Source organism: Gymnoscopelus braueri, assembly GCF_963280865.1.
Source record: "Gymnoscopelus braueri genome assembly, chromosome: 5".
NCBI lineage: Eukaryota > Metazoa > Chordata > Actinopteri > Myctophiformes > Myctophidae > Gymnoscopelus > Gymnoscopelus braueri.
Genome location: NC_137606.1, coordinates 8,395,663 through 8,412,660, shown reverse-complemented (window position 1 = coordinate 8,412,660; position 16,998 = coordinate 8,395,663). Strand labels below are relative to the sequence as shown.

Below are 16,998 nucleotides of genomic sequence, written 5' to 3'. Positions count from 1 at the left end.
AAGCACCAAATCGGGGCAACTATTTGCGAGGGAAGTGTGATGCATTAAACTCCCCATCTGTTTTGCATAAATCCAGTACACAACGTAGTAAAATATGATGTGCAGTTCCACTCGAGATATTTCCAGTGCACTGGCGTTTGAATTATGCGTCCATTAAAAAACAGGTCATGGTCCAGTTCTTATAACCCTAGCCTCATAACAGTAGATACAGTAAAAAAGTGTGATCTGAGCACTTCATAGCCAACATGTTCGTAATGACTGCCGACTTACAACACACGGTCGGGGTATAAGTGATTTCCCAGCCACACTACACTACAACCCCTGTTCTGAAATGCCTCACTGTGTGTAGTTGGAGGAGGAGAAACTAATTTAGATGTGAAAACTGCCAAAGATTAATTGAATGTCCAGATTGTTAGCATTCTCCTATAGCGAGCCGTTATGAAAGCCAAGACATCGGATATGGTGAAGTAGTCTCATGGTCCGTGGCGACCTGTGTGTTCTCTGAACCCCTGGCTCTGCCCTGGAAACTGGAAACGCAAAATACTTGAATGACCCAAACAATTTGTTCGCCATATGGTCAGCAGGAAGCCGATGATGACACGTGGCGAGGACAACGTGGTTTCCAGGTCCTACCATGTGCTAACATTCACCACAGCACAGAAGGTGTAAGTCTCAACACTGGCTGGCAGAAATCTTGTATCTCTTAAAGGACGACTTCACCCATTTCCAACCTGTCTTCATATAATTGATCCTTGCTAATGCTGATGATAATATGGTAGCATTTTTGTCTGTGTCTCAGTGGAGGGCTGTGGACAGTTCAGAAACCTGCCTACCAGTGACATCATTGATTGGGAATCCAAGCTAATAGAAAATGCAGGCTTTCCTATTCCTGGAAAGTTTGCATGCTATAATGGAAGCCATTGTTTTCACGTTAATACAAAATATCATAAAGAAAAACAAACAAACAAAAAAACTGCCTAACGATGATGTCGCGCGGCGCGATGGGTTTTAAGGTGGTTAAGTGTGTCTGTGGGTTTTATCAATATTCAATGAATGAAAAGTATGAACAAGAACTTGCGACTAAATAATAACTAGGCTACATTGGATCCCCCCCCCCTACCCCCATTTCCTGAAAAGTAAAGTTTTTTGGACATACGGTAAAGTTTCCGTCCGACAGCGATTGTACAGTCTATATTTCAGGGCCCATTAAGTCCTCCTTGGTTTCCCTGCATTCAAAGAACGTCCTGATCCAATTACAGAACTAACCGTGCCGCCCTCTGGCAGAACTCTAAAAGACCTCTATGGCATGGGGTCTGGCGGTGCGGTGCGGTGCCACCGCGCCACAGGACGCGCCCCGGGTGTCACGTTAAGGTAGTTTGGCTGTGGATGGATGGCTGCTGATGTTTGCCAGAGCAGGGATAAGGGGCCAGAGAGGTGTTTATAACACAACACACTCCTTCAATAACCCATTAAAACCGGGACGGTATCTGTGTCATTTTAGATTTAAAACAGTGGTTTAGAACAGCAGTACTCAAAAAAGAGCAGATATACAAGCTCAGAGCGCGGACTTGTACATCTGCTATTTTTGAACATTTAAAAAGGAATCTTGAATGTGTTTGAAAAACATTGAATAATTTTGAATTTTTTGACACAAAACTTCTCTTCTGGGGGGTCCCTGGCACAAAACATTTTCAGATGGGAGGGGATGTCTGCGGCCAAATACATTTTACATTACATTTTGGGGGGTCATTGCCACGAAAAGAAGAAGGCATTTGTAGAATCGGCCTCAGGTCTTAAAGGGATAAAGGCCCGCGGAGCGCGGCACTCCACTCGCGGGGAGATTCAACAATAATCAGATTGGGAATCTACCAATCTACCGTCACAGTGCAAAAGAGCAATTCATCACCAGAGCAGCACTCAAACGGGGCCAAGGTGTGCCATCCGATCCGCGGTGATTTCACTCACCTTCAACTGCAGCCAGTGGCATGTCACTGATGGGGAGAATTAATGTATTAAATCCCTCTGAAGTTCTGACTGACTGACTGACTGAGCCCCTGCCTGGCAAACGCCAAATGAGGCAAGCTATGGCCTTTCAGCACTAAATCACCCGCTTTCCTTAATTCTTATGAGACTCTGTGTCGGAACAGAGACGCTATATACATGTATTTTCCCCCCTTTTCATCTCAGCAGCAACTGGCCCTGCTGCGCTTTCTTGGTAGGTCTGCTGTCATTATGCCCTGTCCATCATAAAAACTAATGACTCTGGAATACATTTTGCCAGTGGTGTCATTGAGGCTGTCTGGAGAGAGGAACGAACACACACGCACACGCACACACACACACACACACACACACACACACACACACACACACACTGAAGTGTGAAACAGAGGAATAGGATTTCCTATGCTTCATTAATACACTCTTGGCGTTTAAGATGTAAAAACTGAGTATGGTCTGATTACATTACACGCACCCCGGGGAGGGGAGGGGTTTGTGGAGAGAAATATTGGAGAAATATTGATTCCAGAGGGCACAAAACACTTAGTTGACTAGTCTGTCCATTGGTGGTATTAATAACATGTTTTTAATGTAGACAAATGATATAAAAAAAAGAAAATAATACATCCACAGAGCTTTTAAAAATGTGTGGAATAAAAGTGTCACTTCCCCCCCAAAAAATATATTATGATTGTGAAATAATACTTTTTAATTATTTTTGGCAGGACCAAAAGAATTGTATTGATTACATGTGTTAAGCTGACAGCCACCATTATCCATGCTGCTTCCGTTTTCTTTGGGGAAGGAACATTTTTTTCCCCCTTTAGAGACTTGGAGGCATCAGGCGCCGCGTAACAACGGTGCAAACTGCATAATCGCCACCTTGCAGACGTAAGTCGGGGAAATAGTGCGACATCTAGTGGCTGAATGTTGTCTATATAGCATTGGTTCTCAAAGTGTGGTCCGGGGACCCTCAGGGGTCCTTGGGGGGGTTCCAGGGGGTCCCCAGCTAAAGTAGTTAATACAGCATCACTGTATTAACTGCTTTTAACCACTTTTCATTTTATCATTTTAACCGCTTTATCCATGCTTTATACGCTGGCTATTTTATAACCGCTTTACCCATGCTTCATACGTTGGCTATTAAAAAATAGCTCAGATCACAGCGCGTCACTTTGTGCCACGCAGCAAGCTTGTACAGTACATCTGCTATTTTTGAAAATATTTGAAAAATATCGAACATTTTTATATATTTCTTTAAGATAAATCTTCTCTTCTGGGGGTCCCTGGCAAACCCTTTTCAGATGGGGGTCCGCTGCCAAACACATAAATGTAGGGGTCCTTGACATGAAAAAGTTTGAGAACCACTGGGTCTACAGCACCTGTAGTAAAGGGTTCACCTTGATGACATGATGAAATACTAAAAGAAAATACAATTAAAAAAGTCAAATCTGAACTTAGGGATTAAGGAATTCCCTGCAAAGATCCCTTTCCACAGGAAAAACTGAAGAGGCAGGTGGTCGTAGATATTGGGTTTGGTTCAGCGAGGTAATTTAGCTCCCCAAACAAGACTCGACTATGAGCCCAAGTTGTTTCAACACAGATTTATTTTGATCAGAATAACATCCATCCCTCTCTCTAGCTGTCTGACAGATGGTGTTTGTTTATAGAATGTAACTACAGATGGACATGCTTCATTGTAGGGAAGGTGAACCCACAATCATTCTAGTCTACTCTACACCACAAGAATACCGAGTGTAAATTTAACTCTGGGAGTGAAGTGTTAACCACTTAAAGGGGAATACCACCCCTTTTTTAACATTAAACTATGTCATTTACAGTATATACCAATACCTTAGGGCTGATGTGTGAAAATGAAAAAAGGTTTCCCACGTTATGGGCAGCCTAGAACCATGAGAATGAGATTTTGGGGGGGTCTTGTGATCAGTTACGTATGGAAAGAGTGGTCTTAGGCCCACCCTCTAGGCAGCCTTGCTTTTAGAATGGGGATTTTATCTCTAGGTGAAACAGTGCGGCTTGAAAATAAACGTAAATGGATATTTCTTTTCTTGTAACTTTAAACTCCATTTTGAACAATATGGATTCATCGAAAACACCAGTCCTTTGTTCTGGTGACTGATATTGTCCTTCTAATATGTGAGGGGGCCGTGCTTTTTCAATACATTTTTTCATATATTATTTATTTATTTATTTTGGGGGTTTTATTTACCCCCAAATACATCTAATTTTGGGGGTCCTTGGCACGAAAAAGTTTGAGAACTTACTGATTTAGAAGGCATTTTTAGATGGGTTAAAGAGATAGTTAAAGACGGCGTGCCGTAATTTTCAGTGATTTTTTTCCCCCCCTAAAACATAATCATCAGGTATTATGGTTATATAGGAGGAAGATATTTTTCAAAAAAGTGTACAGAAATGGTTGAAATTATGTTTTTATGTGGACACGCCTCCAGTTCATTAAGTATACCTGGTTCTCACCTTAGCACCTCCTCCACCACCTTAGCACCACCCACCTGTCCTAGTCCCTCCTCCTCCTCATGCCCACACCTGTTGTGTTATGATAATGAGGGGGAGGGTACAATTTTACTATGTCACTAAAGAGACATTAGCATCTTTCTGCCGGTCTTCAAATTATTGGCTTAGGAATGCGACTAAAACAAAAAATCTCCATGAATTCAAGGCTTCATGGGGTGTGTAATCGATAGAAAATAAGTCATTTTTTGGGTGAACTATCCATTTTTCCCCCTATAATAATAATAACAATAATAATAATAATAATAATAATAATAATAATAATAATAATAATAATAATAATAATAATATAACAAAATAAGTTAAAATGTTTACCTACATTCCCAAAACTGGGACATGAAGGCAAATGTGGTTAAATGTGTACCTGCTCAGCCTTTCAGGGTATCATGCCACGGAGCATATTTATTAACAAACTCCTTCCCAGATGGTCCCTAGTGCTCAGCCATAACTCTCTCACACTTTTGCCGATGGAAAACATTCGGGGAAGCGTTTGCTAACTCCCCCGGGTGACCTTCCCCCCAGTGTGAGCGCGTGTTCTCTGTGCACAGAAACACCATAAGTGGGCGTTAATGAGCTTCACGTTACTCGCTATAGATAATTGACACTTCCTTGGCGGCGGCTCAAAGAAGGTCTTTCTCAACGCAGCAGCGTGCTGCACACAGATGGAGCTGGTTTTGAGCACCTCTGAAAAGTTTTGATATGGATGGATTCAATGTTCGCTTTTAGAGATCAAAGTTTTGCTCCGAGGCCAATATTGATATTCGCTGGCTCGTCCAGTGCGCGCTGTAAATTCTGCCTGAGCCCCATCTTAAAAGTTCCACTGAGCCGTGTTTGTTTTCGGTCAACACAGTGGGACGGATGACCTCGATTCCAGAGGTACAAAAAAAAAAAAAAAAGAAGTGCCGAAGAAGTGATTTTAAACAAGACAAGATAAATATATGGCCTGCATGTCATGTTACCTGATAGTTAATGTGTCCGTTGTGAGCTTGTAGATCGGCTAATTTTGGCGAACAGATTTGGTGTAGAGGGAAAAAAGGAGGGGGCGAGGTATAGACCCCTGGGGAACTATAGGGTTTAAGTTGTTAAAGCTTACGATTCTGTCATCATAAGGTGTCAACACAACCCTCCAGGGGTTTACAGTACCTCCCAAATATTCTTGAATCATCATCACTGAATCTTTCAGGGGGTAAAAGAAATAAAACATGAACAACAAAACAGATATCAAAATACTATATATGGGCACAGTATTCTTTTCCTGAATCTAAAAAGAACTAACTCCATCTGACAGTTTTTAGAGATTGCCTGGAGACTGGTAGATGAAGAACAGACATCAAAAGAGCCAAGGACAAATTAGTTTTGAACAAATAAATAGAACTAAAGGACTTGGCTTTTGTTGAACAGACCCAGCCCCAGACCTTTAAGCATGCTTTCCAACAAGAGGGCTAAACAACCCAGCCACTCTCAGCCAAGTAACAGAGCAAGAGGAAAATCAAAGCTGTGTTGCAGGAAGAGAGAGAGAGAGTGGAAACTCACAGTCTGAACACGAGTGCGAGGAAAGACATGCTCACCGCCTCATTCTCTCTCTCTCTCCCCTGAAACAGATAAGCTTTAACCGCAAAGCTCTGCTTGTAGTGAACTCTTCAGATCTACACACGCAAGAGGCCTGTAACCTCACTAGAAGCTCTGGCCAAAAGAAACCAGAGCTCTGGCCAAAGCCAGAGTTCTGTGTACAGTAACCTTGCAATGAGCTCTCTGGCCAAAAGAAACCAAGAGTCCAGTATAAAGTTAGGAGAAGCACCGTTCAAACCAGAGTCCTGTAACCTACCTGGTCGAAACCAGAGTCCTGTAACCTGGTCAAAACCAGAGTCCTGTAACCTACCTGGTCGAAACCAGAGTCCTGTAACCTGGTCAAAACCAGAGTCCTGTAACCGGGTCAAAACCAGAGTCCTGTAACCTACCTGGTCAAAACCAGAGTCCTGTAACCGGGTCAAAACCAGAGTCCTGTAACCTGGTCAAAACCAGAGTCCTGTAACCTGGTCAAAACCAGAGTCCTGTAACCTGGTCAAAACCAGAGTCCTGTAACCGGGTCAAAACCAGAGTCCTGTAACCTGGTCAAAACCAGAGTCCTGTGTAACCTTGCAATGAGCTCTGGCCAAAAGAAACCAAGAGTCCAGTATAGACTGGGAAGCTTAATGGTCAAAACCAGAGGTCTGTAAACTGGTCAAAACAAGAGATATGTAAACTGGTCAAAACCAGAATCCCTAAGAAACTCTGGCCAAAACCAGAGACCTGTGACCTCAGGAGAAGCACTGGTCAAAACCGGCCAAGTTGACATTCACATCTAGGCTCAGATGTACAGATCACATTGTACATGTACTGTAGCTGTTCTACTGGGAGTTCGTTATGGGACTTCTTGTGTTGTGTGTGGTGTAACTGAGGGGAAAAGAGAGACCAGCTGGAGTCTCATGTCCCCCATGATGAGCTGTAAAACAGGGCATAGAGTTTTACGTGACATTACACAGAGCCTCGATCTGCCACTGTCTGCAGACTCTTTAATCCTCAGTGACAAACTCACAACTCTGCCTGCTTCCTTTCTGAGAAACACACGTCATTTAGAGATATGGCGGTTTGGCACTTTATATTCTATGGAGACTAATGACTTTAAAACACTTTATAGTTCCTCCTCACTATACCTAATGATCACAGCCCCATTGTAGCCAACGCAACCTTCAGCTGAAGAATGCATAACTATAATAAACACATTCTAAGAGGCCGCTATAAAAATTAATGTTGTGCAGTTTATAATCCTTACTAAATGTGTTTCAAAACCTTTTTTTGTGGCGTTTTATCAACACATAAATTTGAGCTTCAGTAGAATGAGATCATTATGGTAGTAATATTCAAAGTGCATGCATCTTTGTAAAAAAAAAAGAAAAGTGCATCCTCAATAAAATATGATTTTCAATTTGAAAGAGAAGAGTGCACTCGATTAAAATGTGAGCCAGTATGGGCCCGATTTGTCATGGCAAAGCCAATACAAAGGCATTCTGTTACCCAGGACAACAAATCTGCTCTTCCATGACAATACTTTCACCACAACCTAACCACTGCTTCTCAACGTGGGACCGGGGACCTCCAGGGGCCCTTGAGGAGTTACAGGTCTGTAACTCAGAGAACGAACAAGAGGGACCATCTGGTTAATTAACACAGGATTTTACAGAGTAGATCGGGTTCCCAGAGATAAAAAAAAAGAAAAAAGTCATCAAATAAGGGCCATGGACTTATGCATATCAAACTGGGGGTCTTACAAATTAAAAAGGTTGAGAATCACTGATCTAAACCCTGCATGCATAACTATCTACTCAAAACCTGGACAATATTAAGACCACAGCTACACACATGCACATGTTTGCAATTGTGTTTGTAATTATGTCACGAGAGACAGATAGATGTCCATCTGTAATGCAATGGAACAGAGTGTTATCTTGGCCTTAGAGTCAAATGGAAAGTTTGACTTTTTTAAATCGTGCCATTATTTACAGTACGAACACTTGTGCAGAGGATAAGGTAGACTAAACAAACTTTAATGATCTGAGGTGCAGCCTGACAATATTATACTAATGCACTGACAAATTCAAATCACAAAACCTGAAGTACATTAATTTGTTGCCTGGCTTTTTTCTGTTTCAAATATTAATACATTTGATTCATCTGCACTAAGCAACAACAGAAAGCCAACTGTCAGCTATATATACCACAAAGCATGGGCTGTGCATTTTGTGTAAATAAATACACATGCATAAGTTACAGTACACCTGCAATGAAATGATCCAATTGAATAGAGTTAAACCTCATGTGAAGTTTAAGTTCAAAGTCACAGCAAAACCTGACCTGACAAAAGTAGCCGTTCTAATAATTGATGTGATCACTTAAAACACACTTTACTTAAATAAAACTCTCACTTCCATGTGGTTGAGCAGCAAGTAGAATGTATATACAAAAACCTGCACCTGTTCTAAACCTTTTGATTAATGGTACAGCAGAGGTCGAGGCTCACTTCACTCAGGCCGTGCACTCACACACACACACACACACACACACACACACACACACACACACACACACACACACACACACACACACACACACACACACACACACACACACACACACACACACACACACACACACACACACACACACACACAGCACTTACCTCCTTGAAGCGAGCGTTGAATCAACGCTACAAGGAAGATCCCGCGGAAGAGCGACAGAACCTCTCTGTTAGCCATCTCGTTCCAGAATGCACCACCCCTCTGCTGATCGCCTGGGTTTTATTCTCCTCTGGCTAATTATCACTACGAGCTCACAGTCTTAAAGTGTGCAGAGAGAGGGTGGGGGGGGGGGGGGATAAGGGGGGGAAGCTTAAAGGATGCAAAAAAAAAAGGAAAAAAATTACAAGACAGGGTGTAATTAAGAGAGAGGGCACAGACTCAGGTTCAATGGATCACTTTGCTTTTTTTGCCCCTCCTCTCTCTCTCTCTCTCCCTCTCTGTCTGTGTGTCTGGTGTTGCTGTTTTTATTCTGGTCACTGCTGCCAACACTGCATACTCCACTGCCAGCAGAGAGAGAGAGAGAGAGAGAGAGAGAGAGAGAGAGAGAGAGAGAGAGAGAGAGAGAGAGAGAGAGAGAGAGAGAGAGAGAGAGAGAGAGAGAGAGAGAGAGAATAAGACACACACACACACACACACACACACACACACAGACACACACACAGAGACACACACACACACACACACACACACACACACACACACACACACACACACACACACACACACACACACACACACACACACACACACACAGAGAGAGAGTGAGAGAGCGAGTGAGTGAGAAAGAGAGAGCGACCCCCCCCCTTCTCTCCCTCTCATCCAGAAGGAATTGCAGTGTGTGCCAGACATTTGCATGGATCTGGAGAGGACTTATCTTTTAGAGTGGAGACAGAGACAGAGGGAAGAGCAGCACAAACCAAAATACCCCAATAATCACCTGTTGTTTTCCACAGGTCTCCCTGATTCATCAGCTGCCCAGTAGTTCAGCAAACACACTAACCTCTGCATTGTCTTTCTATTAAGCAGGTTGATCCAGGGGATGGGAATTATACTATCTGCAAGATATTAGCAAAAACAAAAAGCAGAACAAGACCTTCAGACAGATGCACAGGCTGGGAATAGCGTCGGCAATGCAGACTCTCTCTTTTCCCAGTGTTTGGCCCAGGTGCACGTGGTTGTGAAGTTAGGTTAAGGCATAGTTTCTGTGAGGTTAGGGTTAAGGTTAGGGTAGGCATAGTTTTTGTGAAGTTAAAGGTTAGGGTTTAGGCGCTACCTGGGCAACACACCAAAGAAAGAGGGAGTCGTGTCGCCGATGATGCCTGGCTGCCTGCCTGGCCCAGGCTCATGTGTGAAAAGCCCCTGGGAGGAGCAGCAGCGCTATAGCAGAACAGTGAGAAACCTGTCACTATCACACACATGGACGACATGAGTGAGAGCAAACAGCCAAAGAAACATCAGTCTGTTCTGCTAGTCTGACTAGGTTTCAAAAAGAAACATCTGTCTTGTCTACAAGCATAGACTGACTTATTTTTGGTGAAGAGATTTGGTGTGGGAGGAAACAAGAACAGACCAAGTACAGAGCCAATCAGGTCCGTCTCACTGAGTTAACATCAGTCTGTTGGTCTGTGGAGGTTTCAAGGAAACATCAGCCTGGGGGTCTGGTTTCAGGCCCGTTTTGCCAAAAGGTTTGCCGTCCTTTAACCTTTTAACCCCAAAATGCTCTTAGGAGCAGCCATATTCCCACCATAATTCATAAACATGGGCCTATACTGTACAGTATCTGTTCTTGGTTTTGAGTGTGACCTTGAATGTGACCTTGAACTTTGACCTTTTCAAGAGATTACAGTACAGTACAGATGAAGTACATTGTACAATGAAGTACGGTATATACAGTAGGGGTTGTAAGTGGTTAGTTGCACAGATTAATTCTACAGTATAGTAAAGAATCTAATCATGTGGATCTCGGAATCCACATGGCCAGCCAGTGAAATGTGGGCAAATGTGGGTAAAGTTTGCAGTCAGAGCCCCAATGACTTATATTGTAAAATTAAAGTCAAATATTTCAAAAAATATAAAACAATTATATGAAAAAACTGTGGAGGAGGTACTTCTGTGGTCTACTGGCAGCATGCATACAAAGCTTGCCACTGATCAGTCCAGCGGTTTGCGAGATTCACCATATTTTTGGACCCCCCCCCCACAATCTTTTTTTTTATAGATTCATCAATTATGACAACAATGGTTAGCTGCGAGTGGAGTCTTGCTGCTCTCTGCCCAGCAGGGGGGCTGCAGGAGAGAGATTTAAAGTGCCTGACCCTCGGTCTCCCAGAATTCCTCTTTTATGAGATTTTCCAAAGTCAAGAGCTTAGCATATTGTACAGACATTAAGAGACAAATCTGCTCCTCTCTTCTGATAAAAACCCTCCACATCAGTGAAGTCATTGGTGTCTCCTGAGATCAACAATAAACGGCTGCCAGAGTGGAGCAAAGGGGAATAGAATTATCTTCTCTCCTTTGATAATAAACATTTTTGCCAAAGTACTATGGTATTTTATCAGCCGCCATATAATGTATCAAGGTTAAGAGTAGAGAATGGTGTGACTAGCTGAAGGCAAGCCGCCTAAATGTGTGTCTTCAACGTTGTAAAGTAGGACTGGGGCGATGTGGAGAAAATCTCAAAGCTCAAAACGCTTCGCGACACGACGCTTTATGAGCCCTGTTGATTGGCTATTTCGGCTGTAGGTGTCCCACCGGCCACCTGACACCGGTACAGTATGTGATACCGGCACCAAGGTCTAAACGTCTTAGTGGAGCAGAAAGGTGACTAGTTATATTGTATTACTATACAGATGTACAGGTTATTGTATTAACATACTATGTCATACATATTGTTTATGTGGAGGTTTGACATTTTGTGGCTCAACTATGCACACCTCTAGTCATTCTTTAAAGGGGGAGTAAGTGATATATTATTTGTTGAGAGAAGTGTTGAATAGCTCTATATTCTGATAGTAGCCTAATCATTGTTGCTATAGACGGTTTGTTCTGTAACAGGGGTCTCCCCAGCTCGCTAGCTCTTTAGTAAACAGAAAATACATTTTCAGGTTGGGATAACAATTGCATCCAATCAGGAGAGAGGACTCATAAGATACAGGATAAACGAGGGAAATTGGAAGTGATGAAACTAAACAATTAGCGGACAAATCTCTGACTATAAAATTGAAATTAGTATCCCCACCTGAAAATTTGTTTCCTGGGGAGACCCCGATTACTGAGCAAACACTCTATTCTATAGCAATGATTACTATCCGAATATACTGTAGAGCTTCAACCACCAGCATCCCTATTCTGGGGAAACATTTGCCAAAAGATTGCAGATCTACAGTACAAGCTGTAGATCGGGCGTAGACTGAAAAAAGCGTTCCAAGTACAGTTGACACTCAGGTCTGTTTTACTAAGAATCTAAAGTTTAAGTGGTTAACTTTTTTCCCCCTCATAATTCTTTTTTACAGAACGTTATAATTTACACCCCCTTCAAACGTTTGTTGTTCAAACCATTAGTGTGCTATATCAGTATAAGAGCCATAGTGTCAAATGGAGGCATTGCATCTATCAACGACAGAATACATCCTCTCCAAACACCTGCTTCGTCTTGGCAGGACAAGTGCACTTCATTACTTCTTCGAAAACACCTCAGCGCTGACAGGGCTGTCACTGTCCATCTTAACATTGTGTCATGGGACACATTTTTGTTATTTCAAATCGAGTGGGGTTCTGCCGGAGTTACTTTTCCCTGGCAGCCACCGTGGCCAAGGTCATTACTCTCCCAGACACAAGGCTGACAGACAAGACTGTTGCACGCAGGCAAAAATGTGTAGTCCAAGACACACAGTATCCTTCATGGTGGCGACATTCACCATTAAGGTTCATAATCCCCCAAATGTCGAGTCCTCACACAGTGAAGTCGTACTGTAGGACTCCAGTTCATTTGAGAGAGTCCTTTGTAAACAATGTCTCTGTTGGTCAATCATACGTCAAATCGATTTTTCACAGTTATGCAAAAATCAGTTTGTTCTGCACTAAAGAGAGCTTGGAGACGCACAACACAAACTCAAAATAGAAAAGACTTGAATTCAGGAGATAATCAAGTTATAATATCGAATTTTTATATGACGGCATATCAAAATTTGATGCAAAAATGACTCGGTTGTCAAATTACTTGATGACTTGATTCAGAGTGCGGGCCTCCACTATGTTTTTTTCCCCTCCTTTTTGGAGATCCACTGATTATTAGAAAAATAATGAAGACAACCAAAGTGAAGTGAAGACACTCTTAGCAAGATATAATGTGTACTGTAACTAAGCACTAAAAACCCCTAAAAAAACTTTTCCCCCCTCCCAATTTAGTCATTATGCCAATTAACTCCTCCCACTGCTTGCCACTGCAAGTGAGGAGCCCCCACCGGGAGGACGTAGAGCCTCTGTCCTAATCCAACATTCCTCATTGACAGGCGCAGCCCGCATCCCAGCCTGTAGTATTACGTGCAATTATTTAATTACAGTAAAGTTTAGCCAGTTAGTACTGTATGGTCAAGTTTACTTAAGTCTAGGCATGAGTTTGATTGGGTGTGGTTAAGGACAGGATTAGGATGGAGTTGACTGGGTTGTGAACTACATACACTACTATAGATGAAGGAACCCATTTTTTTCACCCAGTGCCAATTGCCTAAGCTGTAATCCTGGGCGCTACTCTCCCTCTGCCAGCCTGAACTGAGCTCATGCTTTCTTCAATGCATGAGGAGCGAGCAGGCTGCTTCTTATCACCTGACAGGGGGGTGGGGGGGGTGGGGTTTCCCCGGTAGGACGTAGCGTGTGGAAGGAACACATTATTCCAACCAGTTCCTCTCCCCTCCATCAGGCGCCCCGGCTGACCATTACTGCATGTTATTTGTGAGGGTACCAACCCTAAGGGACACGGGGAGAACATGCAAACGCCACACAGAAAGAAAGGCCCTTTCGCCAACACCCCCTAGGGTATGGGCACTGATGACGCAGAGAAGAGAACACGCCACCAGCGCCCACAGCTTCCCCGGCTGGAATCAAACCCAGGACCTTCTAGCTGTGAGGCGACAGCGCTACCGACTGTGCCACCTTGCCCCTCTGATTAAGGATAATTCTACCTGATCATGCCCTTCTACTAGTAGATTAGTATGCTGTATATGAGGCAGATAGTGATGGAAGAAGTAGTCCTACTTTGGAATTGAGTAAATGTATCAATACCACAATAGAATAGTAAATGGTAGTAAAAGTACAAAAGTATTGGCATTAAAATATACTTAAAGTACCAAAAGTAAAAGTACTCATTATGCAGAATGTTCCACATCAACCATTTTCAAATGTATCAAAATCTTTTGAAGATAGCAGATCTGCAAGCTCACAACGTGTCGCAAAGCAACGCATTGTGAGCTTGTAGATCTGCTATTTTCAAATAGCCAAAGTAAACATAGGGCTGAAGTTGTTAAAGGGACATTTCACTTTCAAACATGTTTGTGGTAATTTTTACGTCTACACAGGCTTTTGTGAGCACAGAAAACAGCTTATAAGTTGCTTGATTCAGTATTTACAGTAGATATTCATTTCATGAAACACGCCCTATTCCTATACAAACCCATTGTAGAAATCGAAATCACCCATCCTTGGTTCTGGTGACTCATACTGCCCTCCTTATACGTGAAGGGGCCATGTTTTTCGATTACTTTTTTCATTTATTTTCATTTATTTATTTTTATTTGTTTCCATTGTATTTAAAAAAAAATTAAATGAAAAAAGTTATTGAAAAAACCCGGCCCCTCATACATTAGAACAGGGCTACTCAACTTAAGATGGCTCAGGGGCCACTCAGCAAAATACCAAAAGTCCAAGGGGCCGCAAGCAAAAAATGACGGTCCTATTTTGGATTTTTCGATTTTGTAACACACACTACACATTGTTATAAGAAAATGTAAATTTTGACATCATATTCTTTTCACTGTACCTGTTTATTTTGTGTGTATGTCCAGTGGCATCAGTTCAGCGATTGAAATAAGGGACACCTACCCCTGGGCGCGCGGCAAAGCCGCGCGGCCAAAAAATGGGGGTCAAACCCCCCAAAAAAAACAAAATGCATAAAAAACTATACATTATACCTGTAACAATTGATGTTTGTTTTTGAAAAAAAATGTAGCAACCCATATATTTGAACGGAAATGTATATTTTTTATCCTGTGCTTAAAAAAATATATATATATATATTTTTTGGTTTGACCATGAGGGGCTGCCAAGACGCTGCGTTGGGGCCGCATGCGGCCCGCGGGCCGCGGGTTGAGTAGCGCTGCCTTAGAAGGACAATATCAATCACCAGAACCAAGGACGGGTGTTTTCGAAGAATCTATCATGGTTAACACATTGCATGGCAAGCGTGTAGATTTACGCGAACCTAAATAAAGCCGCAGCGTGCCAATCGTGTAGCCTACGCGAAGTGGTCTTTTTTTATTTATTTTTCTCGCAGTGACACATTTCATTCATTGTAGCACTCTCTCGCAGTGACATATTTCATTGTAGCACTCTCTGGCAGTGACACTTTTCATTGTAGCACACCCGGATACGGAAATGACGTCAATCAAAGATTTTCGTTCCCATCTGCCGCCGCTCTAAAGCTTCCGCTAAATCGCCATTATCTTTTTTCTCCGCGCTGAACGCTGTTTGAAACGGGTTTTTAGAAACTGCTACTACTGCAAAATGGAATGTCGCCGATTGAACATTTCTTCTCTGGGCCACTCACACAACTACCCTGTGTGTCTACAAACAGTTGAACGCGCGATCATAAGGTATTTAGCGAGGTCTGTGGCGAGGTGAAAAAAAAATAAAAAAATCGCTGGCAGTGGGTGAGTACATTATGATATTAAACTCTGGCATGGAATGTGTTAAAATGAAGTTATAGGAAGGGGGCGTGTCTGATAAAATGTATATCATATCTCTGCTGTCCGGCAGAAACCAGTTAACTCCAAAATGTACATTTTTCAGGAAATGAAAAAAAAAACTAAACAAAAATGTAGTTGGTGGAGGTTTTGTTCATCATTGATAAGAACAGCTGAATGGACCTCCAAGCTCACAATGAGGTTGGAGGTCAAAAGGGGGTGGAGCCTGGAGTCAGCAAAACCAGCTAACTCCACTCCCCTTTGCTGGTTTAGCAGAAAGTTTGAGGATCCAATGGAGTTAGCTGGTTTTGTCAGAAGCGCTTTTTAATACTTTTCATTGGTTAAATTTTTTTTTTTACCAACACACAGACGTAAAGGGTGTTCAATAGCACTCATTTATGGAAAAAAATGCAAGCTGGTTAGCTGGTTCCTGCCGGACAGCAACGATATCTAAATACTGAACCAATTAAGCAATTTTTCGGGTGCTCACAAAAGCCTGAGTAGACGTTAAAATGACCCCAAACATGTCTGAGAGTGAAATGTCCCTTTAATATGTTTTGTAGTAATAATCAAAATCTAGAAAGTAACCAAAGTTTTCTAATAACTGTACTGGAGTAAAAGTACAATATTTGCATCTGAGATGTAGAGGAGTGGAAGTAAAAGTATAGAACATTGTAAATAGTCAAGTAAAAAAAAACTAAAATTTTAAGTACAGTACTTGAGTAAATATACTTACCGGTAGTTACTTTACACCACTGGGGGCAGACGAGTACTGATACCACCCATGCGATGAATTGACCATATCTATGAAATCCTATAAACTTTGTTGATCGGGGTCCCCCAGGAGTCTATACTTGGGGCCCTCCTTTACACACACACACCAAATCTCTTTGCTGAAATTAGCCTATCAAGCGCACAACACGTCGCGCTGTGATACGGCTATTGTCTAACTTAAACATTTTTTTCAACATTAAAACCATGAGCTGCCTTGTTGGGCTTGGACCAAACTGCAGTAACTAGGCATCATGTTTGACAATAAGCCCAGCAAGTAGATGACATGTTTATCTAAAAATGCATGTTTGACATGAATCTTTTTCCATGGTATCCGTGACACCACCACTCACAGGCACCGCCAGCGCGCCTCGCTATACGGACAGCGCACCTCGCTAAACGCCAGAGTGCCGGGGCCACACCAGCACCAGAAGGCAGTGAACGAATCCATGAAACATGCTTTATGTTGTTCTGCCAGTGACCACGCAGACAAGGGAAACATCTGTTCGGTTTGTTTCTTGTTTTGTTTTTATAGTGAACTCATCCGAAATGCTAAAATAAGTTCCAAAAAGGCTATTAAGAGTCACCAGCACGCAGCGAAACAT

At 42.4% G+C, this 16,998-nt stretch overlaps 1 protein-coding gene across 1 annotated transcript in view; it reads right to left on the bottom strand.

Annotated features, from left to right (window-relative positions):
• The window catches only part of elna (elastin a), a 115,854-nt gene extending 106,764 nt beyond the window's left edge, over window positions 1-9,090 (bottom strand). The window contains exon 1 of the mRNA XM_080428676.1: window positions 8,768-9,090. Within this exon, the coding sequence (XP_080284802.1) occupies window positions 8,768-8,843 (76 nt within the window). The 5' untranslated portion in view covers window positions 8,844-9,090. The remainder of the gene's footprint in view (window positions 1-8,767) is intronic.
• Between the last annotated feature and the right edge of the window lie 7,908 nt (window positions 9,091-16,998).